The 21,802-nt window shown below is 41.0% G+C and overlaps 1 protein-coding gene across 1 annotated transcript in view; it reads right to left on the bottom strand.

The window, feature by feature from the left end:
- LOC122804856 (TGF-beta receptor type-2-like) overlaps positions 1-21,802 on the bottom strand; it is a 1,261,414-nt gene that overhangs the window by 131,274 nt on the left and 1,108,338 nt on the right. The window contains exon 6 of the mRNA XM_044075019.1: positions 2,378-3,198. Coding sequence (XP_043930954.1) covers positions 2,378-3,198 — 821 coding nt within the window. The remainder of the gene's footprint in view (positions 1-2,377; positions 3,199-21,802) is intronic.

Raw genomic sequence — 21,802 nt, 5'->3', positions numbered from 1 at the left:
TGATATCTGGCTCAAAAGGCATCTGGTGGGGTGGCAAGAGCCTCTGCTAATATCCTGAATGCCAGTCAGACAGTGCCGCCCCTCAAGCAGCCAGCAGCATGTCATCCCATGTCATCCCATACTGGATCCTGATCCCTTGAATACCTGTAAGCCAGCATGTTAAAGCTGATCATCTATGCTCTTATCTCTTATATGTCATTTGGTGAAGGTAGGATTGCTCAAGGTCAGGGTCATCATCTGCCTGGGCTACATAATCAGAGACTCTCAATGTGTCTCTTCATGGTCAAGTGGATAATACTGCCGTCTCAGTCTTACACTCAAGCGTAATGAATGCTTCATAATATATTTGCTGTTGCTTGACCTGGAGGAGTGTCATGCTATGTGCATGGATTCTATTTCCCACAGACAGCTTACTGTGACCCTTCCTCTTTCCTACTCATGGTGAGCGGTGTCTGCCAGTGTGTCTCTATGAGTAGTGTGTGACTAGTGTGTGTGGCATTGTTGGGCTGTGACTGGGCTGTGTCTGGACTGCACTCTGACTGTGTTGTGAGTGCTGTGTTTGGTGCTGTGGTGGTTTAAGGTGGTGGTGCTTTGGTCTGCTTTGGTTTTTTCTCAGATTTTTTTAGATTTTGATCCCAGCCCTGCCATGTGTATGTGTGTGTGTGTGTATGATTGTTGTTGTAATGGTACTATGTGAGACTGGGTCTATAGTGTGTGTGTGGTAACTCCTTCTCCTCCTGGTCTTGCCAGTCCAGTTGAGAGAGCCAGCCCTCCAGCTCTGGCCATAGGCATGCATCTTAGATCTAATTTTGTGTTTGTGGAGGAGGAGGAGGGAAGGGTTGGTACATGAGGACATGTATTGCCTCCTGCCCTCCAGGCTCACCACCGAGCTGAGCAGGAGAGGGACACACAACCTCCCTCCCATGCTAGGAAGGATAAAAAAAAAAAAAAAAAAAAGACGGGGGATGTGGTGACCCGAGAATGGGGGGTTGCCTTTTGGGGTGCTATCTATGACAAGAGTGCCGTATCAAGGTATAAGTAGTGTAGGAGCAAGTGCTAAGTTTAACAGATATGAGAATAGTCTACTTGGAAGTCAAGAGATGATGATCTTTTTATATAGGATGCTAAGATTTGACTTGATAGCAAGTAGTAAGGGGTTCGAGAAGGTAGTTTTAGAAAATGGACTTTTAGGTAGGTAGTCAGTCTCGGCTATTTAAACCTGATTAACCAGTGCTGCCCTAGTGTGCAACAGTGGCAGCACATTAGACCGATGGCTCATATTACCTGAGCTGGTGGTAGCTCAAGTGATTGTAAGGCATCCCATGACACTTAAAAAAATAGTAGGGGAATTTCCAAGGTATCTTTGTTAATTACATCTAGCCTGTATCAATACCACCTTGTGTCCTCTCTGAAAATAGGCCACACCTACTATGATTTACCTGGTCAACAAAGGTAAAATAAAATTCTGCTTCTCCCACCCCATCTTGACATTTACATTTTCTCAGTTACTATTCTTTTATCCACCATGCATTTGCTTCAGATAAAGGCCCTATTCTGGGATTTCACTAACGCATTGTTTAATTTGTGTGTCTTTTCTCTAGTAACTAATTCAGAAGATTGATTTTTTAAAACATCAAAATTCATATGGTTGAGACCATATGAATTTTGACATCTTAAAAAGTTTAACAACAACCTAATAAAACAAACAGTTTTAGCGAGGGGGGGGGGTTCTCTCCTTGCATCCCCCACCCCTGCTGCTAATTATATTTACCAACTTCAAGATTGCAGTAGAGTCTGGAAAAGGACAAATTCCCCTGCTATCTACTTTGTACCACAATCTCAGCTCAAACAGTTTGACTTTTTTAAAATATGGATCATGTGGCGTTAACCATTTGAATTTATTTGTGTTAAAAAATCAATCTTTTTAGCTAAAATGATTTTTTTGTAAGACTGGTCTGGCATGGGGTTTTGCCAATGGATGGCATAGTTCCAAATACTGTAATTGTTATTTCTCAGTTAAGGTAAAAACTTATCTTTTTTCCAAGTAAACAAAAAGTTTTTTTTTTTTTTATTTAGTCTGAGATACAGTGATTTCACAGTTAAATCCTTGTAGGGGCTTTATCCCTAAAAAAAAATTGTTTTCAGTTTCACAGCTGCATCAGGAGTTTGCCCTACTAGCGTTATCAGTATCTTTCCTTGTAATTATACCTGACTAACAGACAAGAGTGGTATGTGCAGAATTAAGTCCCCCCACCAAAAAACGGGATAGAGACTACCAGTAATATTTTTATTAAGAAACTTTATGTGGCATATGAAACCTCTTGTAAGGGATATTAGCTTTTTAATAAAATTATTAAAGAAGAACTTTAGCCCTTACCTGCCCACTATTTGCGTAGTCATCAACAGTTAAAGATGGGTCCAATCTCAAAGCAAGTCCAAAGTCACAAAGCACACACTCCCTTTCATTTTTAATCAGAATATTAGTACTTTTTATGTCTCGATGAGCTATTGGAATTTTAGGAGTTCCACAGTTAGTACAGTCGCTGTGCAGGTGAGCAACCCCATTTACAACTGAACTAGCCATTGCATGTAACTGTGTCCAACTTAGAATGTGATGAGTTAAATAATCTTGCAGATTCCCCAGGCTGTGGTAGGCTGTGATTAGCCAGTATTGTTTCTGTACTCCTTTCCCTCTTTCCTCTGCAGCAAGAAACTGAAGTACACAGTCATGTTTGAGATTTGCATCTAAAAATATCTTCCTTTCATTTTTCCATGAGGCATACTCTTCATGTGGAAAAATCTTGATAGCAACATTTTCATACCGTCCAGAGGAGCAGTGTTTCAGCTTTGCTTGCCAAACCTCAGCAAATCGTCCTTTTCGTATTTTCTCAGTCAATTCAATGGGCAGTGGCTCTGTGTTGTGATTAAGACTGTTAGCGCAAGCAGAGCTAATATCACTGCGAATGTCATCTGCCATACCAAGAAGTTTCCCTTCATAGCCACCTTCTTTTCCATTTTCAGATACAGTGAGAGGTTCATTCATTGATTTCTTCTGAGACCAGTTGCTATTCAATTTTCTTTGCCGACGAGTTCGGTAAAGATAGAAACTAATGATAGCTGTTGCAGTAACCAGCACTGGAGGAAGCAAACTCAGTAGTGCCACAGGAATAACTTCTTTGCTTTGCAGTGTTGCATAATCTGCAGTAAAATAAAAAATATATATATCATTAATGTCATAGGAGGACCAATTGATCTAAGTAGTTTGATTCTGTTATCTGTTCAATAAACTGAGCGGTATTATAAAAAAACACATGTCGTAATACATACCCTGGTCTTCTTCAGTTCTCTCACTGATTTACTGCAGTTTCTTTAACAACGCTGCTTAATGTGTTTGTCACCTTATATGAATAAGTATTACCTTAAATTCCTTCAGAACTATCTGAGCTCCATCTTCAAGGTATGTCCTATTGTTCCCTGTGAACCTTTATAGATGCTAACTTCTTGAACTGTCTTGGTTCCCCTAAAGCTCTAGAACATCTTTTCTTAAAGACCTGTGATACAGTTTTTACTCCCATTTTTGTAGCTGCCTTCTAGATTGCTTCTCTGTTGCATGTAATTATAGAAGGACTTCCTTTCCAGAGCTGTATGCAGTAATCTAGAAGGGGCTTTTCAGCTCTGTAAGCAGAAGAGCATTTTTTTTCTGCTGGTAAAGTTTCCATACATGCAGTGGAGTATTACATAATTTGTGTTTCATTTTGTTTTATATTGTTCCACTACTTTTGGTCATTTTACTGGTTTCAATGCATATTTGTACATGCTTCTTTTAGTCGAGCTACAAGGTGGTGAGTATTTTGCATCTACCGTGTGCTGACTTCAAAGATGCTGAGAGAATCTACAAAACTAAGTGCCATTTTTCAATTTATTCTGACTTATACTGCACTTATATTTGATTAGCTTTTTATTAACTTGAATTACATCTGCACTGCATTTTTCACTGTTAAACTGTTTAACTGAGTGTGAACTGCTCTGCTGTTATATTGTGTGTCTGTTCTCCTGTGTTAAATCAACCTAAACAGAGTTTAAATGAAGTAGAAGTTGTGCTAAAAGATTCAAAAAATTTTCCTGGAAAGCCTCTTTATATTCAGTCAGGTACCAAATAATAGTGAGAACATGTATCTAGTAACACTTGATGTGGCAACCGTATTCACCTCAATTCCTAATGAGGAAGACCTACACATATTAAGAAATTTTCTTACAATGAAAAGTGGATATAATAAAATGTTGATAGATACTACATGTATGTTTATGGACATAGTACTTAAGAACAATATATTTGTCTTTGATGGTATATACTATCTCCAATGAGAAGGCGTAGCTATGGGCACTTGTGCCCGTAGCTACGCCAATGCAGTTATCGCACAGTGGGAGATGGAATGTATGTTTACAATTGAGCTATACAAGATATATGTGAGTTTCTATCATCGTTTTGTGGATGATATTTTTCTTGTATGGGTAGGTCCCCTCTCACTACTTATAACTTTTGTAGAAGTAATAGAAAATACAACATATAACAATAAAATGTTTTTAACTATATCTGGCTATATACTATGACATGCACTCTATGGTTTATATATATATATATCAACAGCTATGCCGTGGTATCGATTATGATACCATATATATTTAGAACATGTCTTGCAGCATAGTATATGTAGCTCAAATGATAAATGATTTTTTGGCTAGCTATAATTATTTCCATATGAAGTGCAGTTTAGTTTTTCAAAATGCATTTATTGTCTATGATCTGTCATTCTTTACTACTAGTTATATAAGTATCTGTTAGATAAAATTAGTTTGAATATGTAGATTGATGCCAATATTAGTAGCAATTTGATGGATGTACAATAATAATCCTATATGGGAATATTATGAAAAGTTGTGTTGATTTTATATAATACCATATATGCCGAATATATAATAGAACTGCTCATGTTTGTGAAAAGATTTATTAAAGTGTATATATATATATATATATATATATATATATATCTATATATATATATATATATATATATATATATATATATATATATATATATATATATATCTACATGAGGACTTAGTATTAGGTAATGCTATATAGTCTTTATGTTATAGGAAATGCACTTTGCAAGTAGCTGAACAGTGAATTATTCAGACGGCCATGTTTTTAAAGAACGGAGGCATGGAGTGATGACGTCACGATTAGGAGTGCTTTTGCGAAGTAAATAGTAGAGTGAATGCTTAACAGCATTCACGCTAAAAAAGGGGGGGGTTTATTGCAAAAGTAAACTGGATAAGTGCATATTTAACTGCATTCTGGAACCTGGTATGGCTATATAGATAAATAGGCTCGCCATTCATCTATGTTTAAGAAGGTACAGTAAACTGTTTATTTGAACGACGCAAAACAGAAATCACTTTGTGATTGATTTTTGACAGCATACAAGGGTTTTAAGCTGAAAGATTATGTTATAACATGTTTGATGGTATTATATCTTTCATTTAAAAGGACCTAGCTACACCACAGGATAGACTTGGAGGGATATTTAAAAATGTGTGCAATATAGGTTCATAGGTTGGTACTGGGGCATCTGCCCGAAGGCATATATTAGCCCAGCCACATTGTGAGGTATTCACCGCCCCTTTAGTAGTTCTCTAGACCCTTGTACTAGCAGCTAGTACCCTTTGCCCCTATCTAGTAGTGCTGTTGGTGTGATCCCCGGTGTGAACTTTCTGTTACCCATCCACTCATCAAGGTTCCTCTTGAAGAGTGATAGTGAGGGGCTCTGTCTTATGTAGATTGGGACCCTGTTCCATAGTAAGGGAAGTCTCTGAAGGAATCTATCCCTCCAGCATGTTCTATTCATTGTTGTGTTGAGGTTTATATCCCTAGAGCATGTAGCTCGAGTAGATTTGGTTTTGCTAAGATGGAGCATGTTCAACAATTCTGGGTTGGACATGGCTCTGTATGTTAGACAGAGATTGCCTCTGAGAAAGCGGTATGCAACAGAGAACAGTCTTAGCTTTTTCAATCATGCTGCATTGGGCAACTGTTTGAGGCCAGTAATCCTCTTGGTTAGGTACCGGTCTCTCCAGCTGCTGGAGATGTCTAGCCAGGTACATTCCAATTGGTGCATTGTTCTCAATAATGGGTCTGATGATGGAAGAGTAGAGGGCACCATTACATCCTTAGAACTTAATGCAAACCCTTTCATGATCAGATGGGTCACATAGAAGGATTTTCTAACCACTTTGCAACATGGTTATCAAAGGAAAGCTGACAATTTACTTGGGTCCCTAGATCCCTTATTACTTCTTCGGATTTCAGGGGATTACCTCCTATGTTGTAGTTTGCAGGTACACTGTTTTTTCCAAAGGGGATTACTACGCATTTTTTTGCTTTTAGCTTGAGACCATGGCTTTGACACCATGCATCAGTCTCATTTAGGCCCTTCTGGAGGATCTCCATGTCGGCCAGAGACTCTATTATAGCACCCAGTTTGCAGTCGTCCAAAAACTTAGTCAGCCACAGCCCTTCCGTGCTTGCCTGTACTTCTGAGAAGTATATGACAAACAGGAGGGGCCCCAGGACAGAGCCCTGTGGCACACCACTCGTTACTGGTCTGGATTCAGACATAGATCCTGCTACTCTTACTTTATGGGATCTGTCTGAAAGCCAGTTTGTGATCCATCTTGTGACGTAAGGGTTTATGCCCAGGCTGGTGAGCTTATCAATAATACCTGAATGGGGAATGGTGTCAAATGCTTTAGCAAGGACAAGGTAAGCCGTGTGTACCTCCTTTCCCTTATCTATAGCCTGAGTAACTGTCTCAAAGAAATCCACCAGGTTCAGAGGCATGATCAGCCCTTGACAAAGCCAAACTGTGTGGGGTCCAGCGACTGGAGGTTCCCAATCTCTCCATTTATGAGTTCCATAATTATTCGCTCCATAGCCTTACAGATCAGACTGGTCAGGTTTATTGGTCAGTAGTTCCCAGGGTCAGTTGTGGCCCCACCCTTGTGTAGCGGGACCACCGTTGCCGTGCGCCATTCTATGGGCACATATCCTGTGGAGAGGCTGAGACTGAACAGGGTATTAAGATGCAGGGTTAATTCCTTTTGGAGCTCGTGTATGACACAGCCTGGGACACCATCTGGTCCCATGGAGGCAGTGTTTTTAGCTTTAGATAGAGCCTTGTTAACCAACGTATCAGTAATAACTGGACTTACACAATCCCCTGAAATGGTAATAGGCCCTGTAGGTGGTGAAGGGGGGGGGGGGTTTGCACTGAACCTGTCAGCCAAGATGTTGGCAAAGTCAGAAGGGTCAGTGTATTTTGTTCCATTTTGTACTAGCTCAGAACAGACCTAAGCGTTGCCATTTAGTTTTTTGACGTAGCCATAGAAGGCCTTATGGTTATCCTTGGCATCCTTGGCAACTTTCTTTTCAAAATTAGCTTTAGTTGACTTGATGAGGGCCCTCAATTTCTTACTAATGCTGATCAGGGATGATTTTTCTACTTGAGATGACTTGATCCATGAATGTGTAAGTAATGATGTACTGATATGAATGATTTGGGTTCTGGAGTCGAGCGAATGCTTGACCATATAATCAGTTATACCAAGTAGGAAATGTTATGTCACAATGGCATCAATTTATTATTGTGTGACAATCTATATATAACAAAAGCAACTAGACAGCTAGTTGATCTATAGATGCACAATATAATTTATGCTGCTAAGGATGAGATATGCATATATTTTAAAGTGGAGCTTGCATACAATTTTATTATGTGATGAATTTTGAGTATTATAATGTAGATTTTATTTATGTATCAGCAACTAAATAGTTAATTTGTTGCTGTTATTTATTTATTTATTTGTTTATGATGTCAAGCAACTAGGGGGCATTTTGTGCTGAATTGGTTTGCTACAACAAACATTTGAATTGAATTAGGGGGAGGTGTTATGTATAAATGGAAATATTTGGCAGTTTATGCACTTTTACTTGTAAATGGTCTGATGAAGCCACATTTTTGTGGCAAAAGCGCTTACCTACTTAAAAATAAATGTGATTTTATTTTACTGAATGGTGATACAAGTTGTGGTTCAGTTTACCGTTGCTGTATTCTGCTGTTTTATTAACTTGCATTACATCTGCACTGTATTTTTTCACTGTTTTACTGTTAAACTGTTTAATTAACTGAGTGTGAACTGTTCTGCTGTTATATTTAAGTGTGTATCTGTTCTCCTGTGTTAAATCAACATACACAGAGTTTAAATATCTTTAGCATAGTCCGGTTACAGGTTTTGCTGTATCCAGATATGTTTGTGTGATTCCTGTGTTTCCTGCTATGCCACCTTTGTTGGCTGGGGCCTACCTGCACTTAGTAGGATTAAGTGAACTGGTTGGAACTGGTCTGGCATAGGGTATTTGGCTAGGAGCTCAGGGACAAGGGCTGCTTGGTCAATTCCATTATTTCTATTCTACTTTCATTGTTGTGGTACTTAGCACTGGTTTGCACTTGTTTGTGCATCGTGCACTGCTGCTGCACTGTTTTAACCCTTTGTGAGGTATCTCAGCTGCAGTTTTTCCCTTACCAGCACACTTGTGTAAGTGAGGCCCTCCCTTGCAGCTACTGCATTGATTTTATCTAGCCCTACTCACACCTACAGGTACCCACTCTACTATCCCTGACCTCTCTTCCACAGATTCTGACAACCATGGACAGACAAATTTCCTATGGTTTCTCCTGCTAGTCTAGTTGACATGGGCATCCTGAGACTGTGTAGCAACTGCCTCATGTACATGAATAACCCTCTACTACTACCACCTAGGAACACAATATGCGAAAGATGCAAAGATGCAATTACATTAAGAACCTAGAATCCTTGCTGTCTCAATTACAAGCCAACACATCTGGCATTGAGAAGGTTGTCTTCTCAAACACCACACACACCTGTACAAGACACCCCACATATGAGGAGGTTCTCAACAAAAATATACTTAAACAAAAGAGACCTCTGAGGCAGAAACACACACACACATCACAACCCACAGCACCAAGCACCACACACAGTACACACGCCTGTGTCTCACAGCTAGTAAGGCCCAGTCACAAACCCGACGTACTTGTCATAGGACACTCTATCATGAAACACACAGATGTGCCCCTCACCAGGTTAGACAAGGAGAAATTCAAGTTAAGTTGCTTGTCAGGTGTGAGAATCCACCACATCAAGCATGCACTCAAGTCTCTCAACAACAAGTACTGTTGTGACTTTATTATAGTCCATGTTGGTGTGAAAGACTTGAGACATACCTCTATGGACTATATGAAGAGAGACATGTTTGAGCTCACTGAATATGTGTCCCAGGCAGGTATGTCCCTAGCCTTAAGCAGCATCCTACCAACACCCAGAATGATGCCTCAATACAAACAGAAAATGATTGACTTTAACAATTGCCTTAGTTTCTGATGTCATTCCAAGGGGATCCAGTACCTGACAGCCTGGGTGGACATGATTGACAGACCACGATGCTTTGCCAGAGATGGCCTTCATCTGTCTCCCCTGGGCATCACGCTTCTGGCAAAGGCTCTTGCCTCCCCCATAGTGCTTTTTTTAGGCAAATCATGAAGATAAAATTACCAACGTGAAATTTTTTTCTAAATGAAATTTAAAGGTCATGCTGCTAAATGTTAGGGGTCTTAAAATGATGCTTCATTCATTGCAAGCATTCCTCACCCTGGAAGATGCTGACATTTGTGCAGTCACTGAAACCTGGTTCAAAGCTGTGGAGAACATCACAGCCTTACCAGGTTACTCATCCTACCATACTTTCAGACCACAAATGGAGGGGTACAAAGACAAAGGAAGTGCAGTTTCAATAATTATCAAAGACATACACACCTCCAAGCTGGTCAAATGGTATGAAGCACAGGAGACACTCCAAGTGCAGTTAACTGCTGACAAAACACCTATTCAAATCATAGCTAGCTGCAGACCCCCAACCATGACTCAGGACACCCACTCCACCTATTTGGACTTACTTGAATTCATCAAGATTCAACCCTCTACCCTGATCCTGGGTGACTTTAACTACCCAACTACAGAGTGGATGACCTATTCTAGCCCAGACATGAACGCCCAGAGATTCCTCAACTTCATCAGTGCCAGAGCATTGGATCAGCTCGTCAACACCCACATGAGAGGTGAAAATATCATGGACCTGGTACTAACCAACATGAGTAGCCTCTGTTGCACCCCTGCAGTGTCATCCTCCTTGGTAAGATCCGACCATAAAGCAATCACTTTTGAAGTCACCATCTCCCCTAACCCTCCCCCCACCTTGCCAGGGTCAAACAAAAAAAACTTTTTCAAAGCCGACTACAGCCTCATGAGACCAGGTATAAGCAACTTCACAGTCACTGTCCCCTCAGTTGAAACTAGCACTAATGTTCAAGCCTGCAGCACATACATAGCTGCATGGACTCAGCAATACCTGACAGAATCAAATCATCTTCCTCAAGGAGGAGTAAACCTGTTTGGTGGACAGCAGCAATAAACAAACTCTATGATAAAAGCAAAAATATTGCTGTCCAGGACCAAGCATGTGCCAAGGTCACTGGTGAAATCCTCTAAAGCTAACTTTGAGTCCAAATTGGCCACATCCAGTAAGGACAATCATAAGCCCTTTTTCAGATATGTCTGCACTCTCAAAGATACCACACAAATCTGCTCTGAACTGGTGGTCGAGAACACCACATACACAAACACCATAGATATAGCCAACCTTCTGGGAGACAGATTCAGGGAAAACTTCACCACCCTGTCACCCCCATCAGTAAACCAGGACATCCCCAACACCAAACATGTGCCAAGGTCACTGGTAAAATCCTCTAAAGCTAACTTCGAGTCCAAATTGGCCACATCCAATTAGGACAATCATAAGCCCTTTTTCAGATATGTCTGCACTCTCAAAGATACCACACAAATCTGCTCTGAACTGGTGGTCAAGAACACCACATACACAACCACCATAGATATAGCCAACCTGCTGGGAGACAGATTCATTGAAAACTTCACCACCCTGTCACCCCCATCAGTAATCCAGGACATCCCCAACACCTGTTCCCCACCCCTCATTACCAGGACCAGGGAGCAGGTCTTTAATGTCCTCTCAAATGCAAAAAATACTGCCTCCATGGGACCCAACAACATCCCTGTCTGCATCCTACTTGAACTCAGGCAAGAGCTCTCAGCACCATTAGGCACCCTACTCAGCCAAAGCCTGAGGACGGCTACTGTCATCCCTCTACACAACGTTGGAGTGTCCACTGACCCACGCAATTATAGGTCCATTAGCCTAAGTAGCCTGATCTGCAAGGCCATGGAAAGCATTATCATGGACCGTATAAACAAGGACATTGACCCCACACAGTGTAGTCTTGCCAAAGGGAGATCATGCCTGTTAAACTTACTCGACTTAGAAACAGTCACCAAAACCATGGATGAGGGGAAGATGATGCACACTGCCTACCTTGACCTAGCCAAAGCCTTTGACACTATTCCCTACTCGGGCATAATACATAAACTCTCTCAGCTATGCATCAACATGTACGTCACCAGATGGGTTGCTAACTGGCTCACTGATAGAACTCACTCAGTCAAAATAATGGAAGCCGCCTCTAGTAGTAGACCTGTAATGAGAAGCGTACCCCAAGGATTGGTCTTGAGGCCTGTACTGTTTGGGATATACTTTTCTGAGGTGCAAGCCAAAAACAGTGGTCTTTGGCATTCCCCTAGTGATGTGAGCATCCTCCAAGATGGCCTTACCCACACTAATGACTGGTGCCAGAAGAATGGCCTCAAACTGAATGCCAAGAAATGCATCATTATCCTCTTTGGAGAAAATGCCATCCCCACTAATTATCACACTAATAGCAATGTATTAAGCACCCAATCAGTCGTGAGGCACTTGGGCACCCACATTGATAGCAACCTGACTTTTGACCACCGCATTGCCTCCATTGTACAGAAGGCTTTCTACATGGCCCACCTCATATGTAAAAGTATTTCATCCAGGAGCAAGGAGGTCATAACATTACTGTACTCCTCCCTTATCAAACCCATTATCAAGTATAATGCCCCTTCGGCATGTACCTTACCAAGCACATGCAGCAACTGAACAGACCACAGAGGTTCCTGAGCAGGAAAATCCAGGGTCTGAAACACCTGTCCTATGCAGAAAGGCTAAAAGCTCTGTCCCTCTATTCAGTGTCATACAGACTGCTCAGAGGTGACCTGTGTCTGGCTTACAAGGCCATCTCAGACCCAGCCTTGATGGAGTTGCTGCATATCCGTAAGTCAAACTCCACTCACACAACCCACACACAAGGCCTCAGCCTGGTCTGTGATATTAATAGAACTTGTTGGCAGAATAGATTTGTGTCCTAAAGACTCCTTCATCTGTGGAATAGACTCCCTCTCCATGTCAAGCAGAGTACCTCACTGGCGCTCTTTAAAAGGAACCTGAAGGACTGGATAGGAAACAGAAAATACACCCTGGGATCCCACCTGTGTCCCTGCTGGACAGGGGAAACAGCTGCTGACTTTGTGTTAACATGGGCAAAATTATTGGCTAGGCTTATAAGTTCCTCTGGGCCAATAGCCTAGTATCACCCTAAGACCCTATGAAGCTATTTGATCTTAGTGTTTACCCTCTTATTTTGTACACTTCCATTCTTCTCAGTTAATACTGTTTTGTGTATCAGCTCTACAGTACATATGTGGGTCTAGGTTATTTATTTATTGACATTTGTTGACCAGGGTAGTGCACTGACCAATGCTGGACAGTTTCAGTCCCAGCCTGCAGTTATACAGCACCAAGACAGTACAGACTGAAAGCCCTGTCATTTTACTCTGGCTCTTATAGGCTGCTGAGAGGTGACTTGTGCCTGTTCTATAGGCCAATCTCCAACCCTGCCCTAATGGAAATGCTTCACACCCCCAAGTCAAATGGCACAAGAGTTAGTCACTCTAGGGATCTCAACCTAGCTTGTGACATTAACAGAACATGCTGAAGAGACAGCTATGTCTCCCAGAGACTGCGGTTTCTCTGGAATAGACTTCCTATTCATGTAAAACAGAGCTCCTCAATGACTCTATTCAAAAGCTTCCTAAATAATTGGATGGGAGGCCACAAATTTGTCCCTGGGGTAGCACCCATGTCCTTCATGGACAGGGGTAGTCGGTGTTGCTCACAGACCCACTCTGGTCATAAATTCATTCTGTGAACTACTCAAAAAGAACAAAATGGGATACCTGGGATTAACATGGTTAGGCTTGTAAAGGTTGTAGGGCCGCTAGCTTAGTAACCTCCTATGAACCTATGAGGACATAAGTAATGTACGCTCATACAAAGAGAAGATGTAGAGTATGATTAACATGCACTGGGAAAAGTTATAGAGTGAGCAGAGACTTAAGTGAGATATCGAAATATGTACAACACACCTCACAAAAACATGAAAATAACATATGTACATATTCACACAATCACTAAGTGAGGAAAGGGGATGAAGCAAGGGATGCCAGGAGTGGCTGAGGTGTGTTACTAGGAAGATGGTGTGAGAGCATTGTAGAATAAGCAAAAAAACGGTGAAAGTAGAGTGTTTGGAGATGAGACTGATCTAACAGATGAGGAAAAACATGGAATGTAAGTTAAAGAGGAAGAGAGGGAAATAAGGTTATGTGATCAGTTTGAATGCATTTGCCTTCATATTAAGGTGCCTTTTTATCTGAGTTGATAGTGGAAACTAAGGCATGATGATGTTCTTAAGAGAAGATGGGAATGGCTGTCACAGTTTGGGTATGAGGGAAGAGAAACTGTGTTTAGTGCAGTGAAGTTTCATTCGTGGGTAGTATAATAACAATGCACAATGTGTTACAGATAGTTTAAATAGTTCTAATGTTTCTTGTGGAGGAGTCAGAAATGAGTGGTAGGCCATATTTTAGCAGGGCAAGTAAAATTCCTTTGCATATGGCTGCTCTTGCAGCATAGGTAAGGTACCGAGAGACCTTTCTTGTATGAAATGGCAGGTAGTTGATTTTGTTTCTTTTCTCAAGGGAAAGTGAAAAGTAAGTGCAGGACAAACCAAATGCCTAGTTATTTGAAATGGGACAAATTTTCAACTGCATGGTTATTGGTGTAGCTAATTTGGAAGGTTGTATTGGTTTTATTGTATCTCTAGCTTATTTATTTATTTATTTAGTTAGTTAGTTAGTTAGTTAGTTATTTATTGACATTTGTTTACCATGAAAGTCTGATTTTCAGCAGAAGCCCAGGCAGAAAAGCTCCAGAGAATTGGATAACATCAAATAAAACAGTGATATAGATCTAATTAAAAAAAAAAAACATATACACATACAATTTGACAGTGCAATGCATATGATACAATAAACCATGAAGAGACTCCAGTGATGTAATAGTAAAAAAATGACAAGTTAGTGTGACAATCAGTATATACAAAAGTGTTAGAAGTATAGTCTATTATATTATCAAACAAAAAAATATATAAAAAAAAGAAAAAGATACATGTTCCCTCTCTAAGAATGGGGAGAGGACAGGTATTCACAGGTACAGATAGGTAGTATGAATGTGAACTATTTGTTGATGTAGGTCATACAGGTGAGATGCATGGGCATAGTCGTGAGTTAAAGATACATTTTTTGAGGGAGACTTAAATACATGGAGGCTAGATATAGTTCTGACTGAATTTGGGAGAGAGATCCATAGTTTGGCTATGCAGTGTGAGTGTAGACTTTGCCCCATACTTTTTTTGGTTTATAGATTTCAAGCAGGTTTTTGTTTTGAGAGTACAGATGGCGATTTGGAAGTTAGTAATGAAGTACTGAGGAGATAGAAGGACAGGTAGTGGATTTATATAGTATTTTATGAAACGGCACAAAAAAAATCTCCTGAAGTTAAAGGGCTTCGAGAATACCATACCAATGTAAAAAAGCAAAAAACAGCTGAAAGTCCACCACAGTTGTTTTTATTAGACGACAAAGCTTTCGAGTAAAACTCTTCATCAGTATCTAAAAACAAACACCCCAGGATTCACGAAGCCTCCGTGTAAGAGTTATAACTCTTACATGGAGGCTGCAGTTAAACGGAGTGATGTCAGCATGCTTTGCATATTCATAAGAGCATGCTGAATCACACCTAAGTCTAACACGGTCCGTGTAAGACAGTAGGGGGCGTGTCCGTAGGCTGAGCCCTGCAAGCGGACACGCCCCCAGAAGTGTAAAAGTGCCCAAAGTAAACATCCACAACAGAGTCCACGGAAATGTGAATAAACACAACACAACACATGCCCCCACAGACTATGAACATAAAATATATAAATGAACATGTTATATATTTTTTAAATTGTAAAGATGTTTAACCGTGAGTGCACTTTATGCTGAGGCGTGCCCGTAAGCGCAGCTACAGTTAGCAGTCAGTGGAAAGCATATAAGAACTAAATATGCAAAATAAGCCAAATAGCGTAGCGTAGAGATGTTGGCTGAAGAGCAGGCATTCATGGTTCGAGCCCCCACAACACCAATTTTTTTTTTTCAAAATAAGCAGGAAACAAGTCCCTGACAAATATGTACACATAAAACCACAATTTATGTAAAATGTAATGAAATAGCCCATTTATATTGAAGACATGTGAGGTAACAAAAGAAGAAAAAAATGCCAGATGTGCTCATAGCTGAGCTACAGTTTAACAGAGTGAGTGCATGTGCCCGTAGATGAGCAGTGGTTTAACTGGCTAAAATGAGTGCCCGTAGCTGAGCAGTGGTCTAACATGCTAAATCTATGTGCCCCTAACTGAGCTGAGCGTAATATGCGTGCCGATAGCCAAATGAGGCTTAAAGCGTACCCCATTTGCGTGAGCTGCGCACCGTGCAAACGAGCTAACTGACGGGCAACGTTGAGCAAGCCGTATCAAAACTGCCTTTACACAGACACACCCCTCAGCATGTCTAGACAGTCATGAAAAATAAAAAGCAGTGGCCAGGTTCGAACCCAGAATACTATACACCATAGTCAAGGTACAGAACCACTAAGCCATGACAGCAGTACCTTTAAATGCAATAATAGCTAATATATAGGAATGAATACAAACTAGAGCATGACAATGCAGGTTTACTGAAGTTGATACAATTCCAAAATGGCCAATCACAGATATGTGCGGGTAAAATGGACTATATAAGCCCCATAGGCGGGAATACACAGCATAAACGATTGTAGAACTGACCTGCAGGCAGAATGACAGGAGTAGGAGAGGGTAGTTGCTTTCGAGCACAGAGGTGGGGTGTTGAGGAGTCCAGGTACATGGTCTGGCTCCTAGTCCATAATCATGAGGCCCAACTCATGCAGGGCCAGGTCCTCTGGGGAGCATACAGGGCTGAGGTGTGGGACCGGTTGGCTCATGATCTCACCAGTGCCACAGGGATTCCAAGGACTGGTGAGCAGGTCCGTCACCACCATGCAGACCTGAAGAGACGCAAGCAGGACCAACTGAACCTTTGGATCCAGGAGGCCCGCAAACACCCAACGCCCACTACTGAGTAAGTAACATTTAATTATGTATGTAAGAAATTAAACTAGCTGATATTATGGAGATGTGTATTCCAATATTACTTCATTTATATTACAGCTGCAGGTGTCCGTTCTGCGAACCGCAGAGCCTATGGTGATAGGCTGGTGCGGTTGCGCCACCAGGCAGGTCAGTAATCCACTACCAGTAACTGTAAAGAAATATAAAAGTATGACAGTCAGCAAAAGAGTGCAGTGTAGTCAGTAAGGAATAAAATCTGCAAGTAACAGTGTGAAAGTGTATGCAAGTATTGCTTGATTACAAAAGTGTGTTTCAGCCTGTAAGTTTAACCAAAAATGAAACTGTCTGACATATATTCTGAAATAAAAATGCCCTACCTGTAAGAAAATAGTACACAACCTGCAGCAGGCTGAAAAGTATAGCTGCAGAAGATGATGAAATCACATGTGTGAAATATATCCCTGTGGAAATACTAAAACATGACAGAAGTGAGACTGCTGGAAAGGATTGTAATAACTACTGGTAAAACATGTCAATAAAGCCTAGAAGTACCATCCTGAATAGTAAAATGAAAGCAAGTGAGAGAGTGTGAGAAAGTGTCATGAATCCAGCAATACAGTAGTAATAACCCCTGAATAAAGTATACTGCAGTCAAGACAGAATGAAATGCATGTGAGATTCAAAACCAAACAGCAAAATCTGTTCAAAGTGTTGCTGCATCTGGAATGTGTATCCCAAAATGTGGATATGTTGTTCTCAGTCTGCAATATGCAGATAGGATGATTGTCTGATATACCAAACATCCACACTTGTCTACAGCTATATAAAGCAAATGTAGCAGGATGATGTAGCTGAACAAAGCTAGATATGAATGTGTATGAAGAACCATAAAATGTATATTGATGTTGCAGTAACAGTCCTATCACCAAGCTGAAATAGTTATCATATAGGAAACTGTAGTTAGAACAGTAGTGTGTATATAACTGTAGCTATTAGAAATGTACAGCATATGTATTGTTATTCAAAGGTGTTAATATTACTTTCTTTACTCCACCCTATAACCACATATAACCCATTCCATGTGAAAATGGTATGTGCAATCACAATTAACACCCCTGGACGTTTGTCCTGTTGGGTCATATATATTTGCATGTCCGTTGATTCATCTGCCCTGTTCATACATCCACACCTGATGGCCTGTTGCCATCAATTAACCCTGCATGTTGTTGGACTGTGTATTTCTGTTCAAATTATGCATGTGTTATGCACGCTGTTCAATGGTGTGAATATCTGGGTGTTTGGTTAATGGGAATACTAATGCATACTGTTACAACTAATTGTGAATGGTATTATATGTCACTAACCCAAACTGTCATGACATAATGCAAAACATAGGACGACAGGGAAGGCGGGTTCCAGCGGACCAACCTCTGCCACCTCAGCTGGCGAGTGCACCTGGCACTAGTGCCGAGTCCGGACCCTCCTCCGGTGGCCCTGTGCCACCTGCGGGTGGAAGCGCTGCAGGGGATGGGGCTTGCCCCCCCTCTGCAAGTGTGGCCGGAGGAGAACCACCACTCACCCTCCATAGCGTCCGGACTGTGGTGCGTAGGGAGATTCGGGACTCTGTTCTCAAGCCCCTACGCCAGCTCGAGGCACGGGTGGTGCAACTAATGGGCATGCCTGTTGCCCCACCTACACAGCCCCCAGCACAGCCCCTTCCTGGGCAGTGAAGGAACAGTGGCAACTGCCTATGGGTGGGGATATCAGTTCCACTGTTGCCATCTGTGGGCTCATGGGCTCTGGATATCCAAACCTCCATCCCCGTCATTTGCGTAACCCCCCCACAAGTGTCATACACCGCCCCTGTATGCATCTTGTTTGTCTTGTCTGTTTACCTACCCAACCTACCTCCCCAGCTGTACTGACTTCCTTCACCTGACATACCACTCTCACCTGAAAAAAAAAAAAAAAGGGCACTCTGTACCTACAAAAAATTATGCCCCATACATAGCTGCCCATTCCGCACACATGTCTGCTGGACATGGAACCTATCAATTACAATTGGCTGTACAACAAGTATTATTGTTGTCCTGACACCTCTCTCAGGGGTGGAAGGTTTCAAATGTCACACCAAATTACATACATATGCACAGCTGTTGCTGATGAAGAAATGGGCAGCTATGGGCCTTACCTACATCCCTCCTGCACATCCCAAGCTTGTTTCCCTACTGTCTTACCTCGTTGTGACCCATTTTCACCACTTTCCTGTCTCCCCATTTTCTTTTCTTTCAAAGAAAATAGCAGGGTGTGTGCAAGAGTAAGCATGTTTAAGCGGTTGTAAGCGGGTGTCTTGTGAGCTAACAGCCAGTGCGCATCGTGAGCTCCACGCAAACCAGCTAACCCGTTACAACTGCTTAAAAGTGCCTTAGTCACTTTGGTTGACAGGTCCTGTACTCAGTTCAAAAGCAAAATAAAATCCCACTGTGAGTCCCGAACCCAAGACCTTGGAAACAGTAGTCTGCATGACTTACCACTAAGCCATGACTCTTATACAAGAACATTGTGCTAAAATAAATATATCATGTAATAGTAGGAATGAATGTAAAGGGAATATAGATGTGTAGTACACAAAGCAGGCCATTTAGAATTACTATCAAAACTAGTGGATTTCCATAATAGTAGTGTGTGAACAGAAACAGCCATGCTAGTTGGAAGCTAGTAGGTAATAATGTCACTATAGCACCTTGCAAGCCACACACATACTCACAGCAGGATAAGCACTGCCCATACCCCACAACCTCTTACAGGAACACATCTGGACCAAGTAATAAAATATGTGGAGCAAAGGCCCAAAACCAGGGACACATTACAAATAATGTTACAACAAACGCAGACAGTTCAGAGAGTAACATGGTCTGCACTTTGTGGGATGTTTGGAAGGGTATGCAGTCTGAAACTTGAATGTTTGTCACCATATTCTGACTTGAGCCCAGAGTGATTTGCCAGAAAAAGGTGTGCATGAGATATTGACCAAAATATGAGGCAGAAATGTGGACAACCTGCAAATATCTGTACACATGATGGGTCTGACACCACCATATTTGAATAGTTAAGAGCCTAGACATAGCAACAGTGAATGACTTACAGGGATGCCCCACAGACCCCATGTGAAATGTACAAACAGTAGGCAGAAAAGTGTAACACATGCAATGGTAACTGTGGAGTCCTGAAAGTATTCATCACTTGCATGGCAGAAAAAGTGTAGTAATACATATGCTCATGCTAACCCACAGTCACAATTGCAGCATACCAGACATTTTAATGGGTGTACCCCACTGATATGTACCATTCCATGAGGCACATAACAGATGAACCTAAGAGTCTCTGGGGCCTGCTCAGCAGCATACTCAAATACCCTAATAGATGTCAAGGCCCACACCATGGCCAGACCACACTGCATGCTGTAACACCCTAGCAGATATAGCAAGCATTCCAAGGTGTGAATGTACATGGAAAATAGGAAAGCTACAGCAGCACACTACAGTCAGGACACCTAGCAGGCATACAAGTAGTGACTGTAAAGGGCAACTATTGAAGCCTTAGCAACAAAGTGCAAGCAAAAGTGAAAGGAAAGCACACACACACACATTAACAGTAGTAGTAGTTGTAGGTGTCAGTGTACATACACAGTTAGTACAGGAAACTGGAGAAATGAATGGAGGAATGTTAATCTACAACACACCTGGAAATATGAGAGAGATACCAACCTTTACACTCACAGAACATTGTCCACAGCATAACAGCATGGTCCCTGCCCTTAAAATCTGAAAGGGCTACGCCTATCTCACATACCTTTTTATAGCACTGTTCTGAAATCACAGTGAGAACTGCAATCTGTACACAACTGGCTGCATGCAATTAGCAAATGCTGGCTAACAATTGGTGCAGAGGCCATCACATGGGCATATGCAGATACCTACAAAAGTATGCTGTACTCCCAGTCCACACATGCAATACTTTCATTGCACCCTGAGAAGGATGTGAGAGACAGACAGACAGAGAGAGAGAGAGAGAGACAGAGACAGAGACAGCGAAAATTGCAATTAAGCAGACACAAACAAATTGTTCAGCAACAGCCACCTGAAAGCTGACAACTGGGAAGTAGAGCAGCAGGACAGAGAACCAGATGACAACAAAAGCAGCTGTGACAAACACAGGTAATGTAAAGTAATACTATAAAGGTCTACATACTGTGAACCCTCCATATGTGTCATTGGTCTGTATCCATATGTATATGAAGATGTGTAAAGGGCAGGGGACATACAGCAACTATCAGTGAAGGCTGTACATACATTTGTATGTGAGAGCATCTATGTGCACATATCAATGTTGGTTGATTGTAGGTTGTAGTGCCATGTACAAAGTAGGTTTCACAGTTATGTATGTTTAGCAGTATGTTAGTGTGTATATACAGTATGGTAGACAAACATGTTGATATACCTGTCTAACATATGGATACGTATGTATGTCAACATATGTATGTGTATATATATATATATACATATATATATATATATATATATATATATATATATATATGATATGCATATATGTATACATACATAGAGAGAGATGTAGGAATACATAGACAGATGTAGATAGAATATTGTACAAACATATCTATGTAATGCACACATACAGATATAGATATATGTAGATACATATACATAGACAGACTGATCTGACTATCTACAGGTATGACTGTCTATGACGACCTTCAACACAGCCTGTCCCACCCACTCTGTCACTCACATCCCCTCTGTGACCCCCCCTCCACATCTATAGCAATATATGTACATCAATATATATATATGTGTATATGTATACAGACATATATATATATATATATATATATATATATATATATATATATATATATATATATATATATGTATATATACATATAGATATATCTATATACACACATATATATATATATATATATATATATATATATACACATATAGATATATCCATATACACACACACACATATATATATATATATATATATATATATATATATATATATATAGAGAGAGAGAGAGAGAGAGATGTATATAAAGTCTGAGTGAGGCACATGTGCAT

Source organism: Protopterus annectens, chromosome 6.part0, assembly GCF_019279795.1.
Source record: "Protopterus annectens isolate FY-2018-M chromosome 6.part0, PAN1.0, whole genome shotgun sequence".
Lineage (NCBI taxonomy): Eukaryota > Metazoa > Chordata > Ceratodontiformes > Protopteridae > Protopterus > Protopterus annectens.
This window is presented reverse-complemented; position numbering and strand designations above follow the sequence as displayed.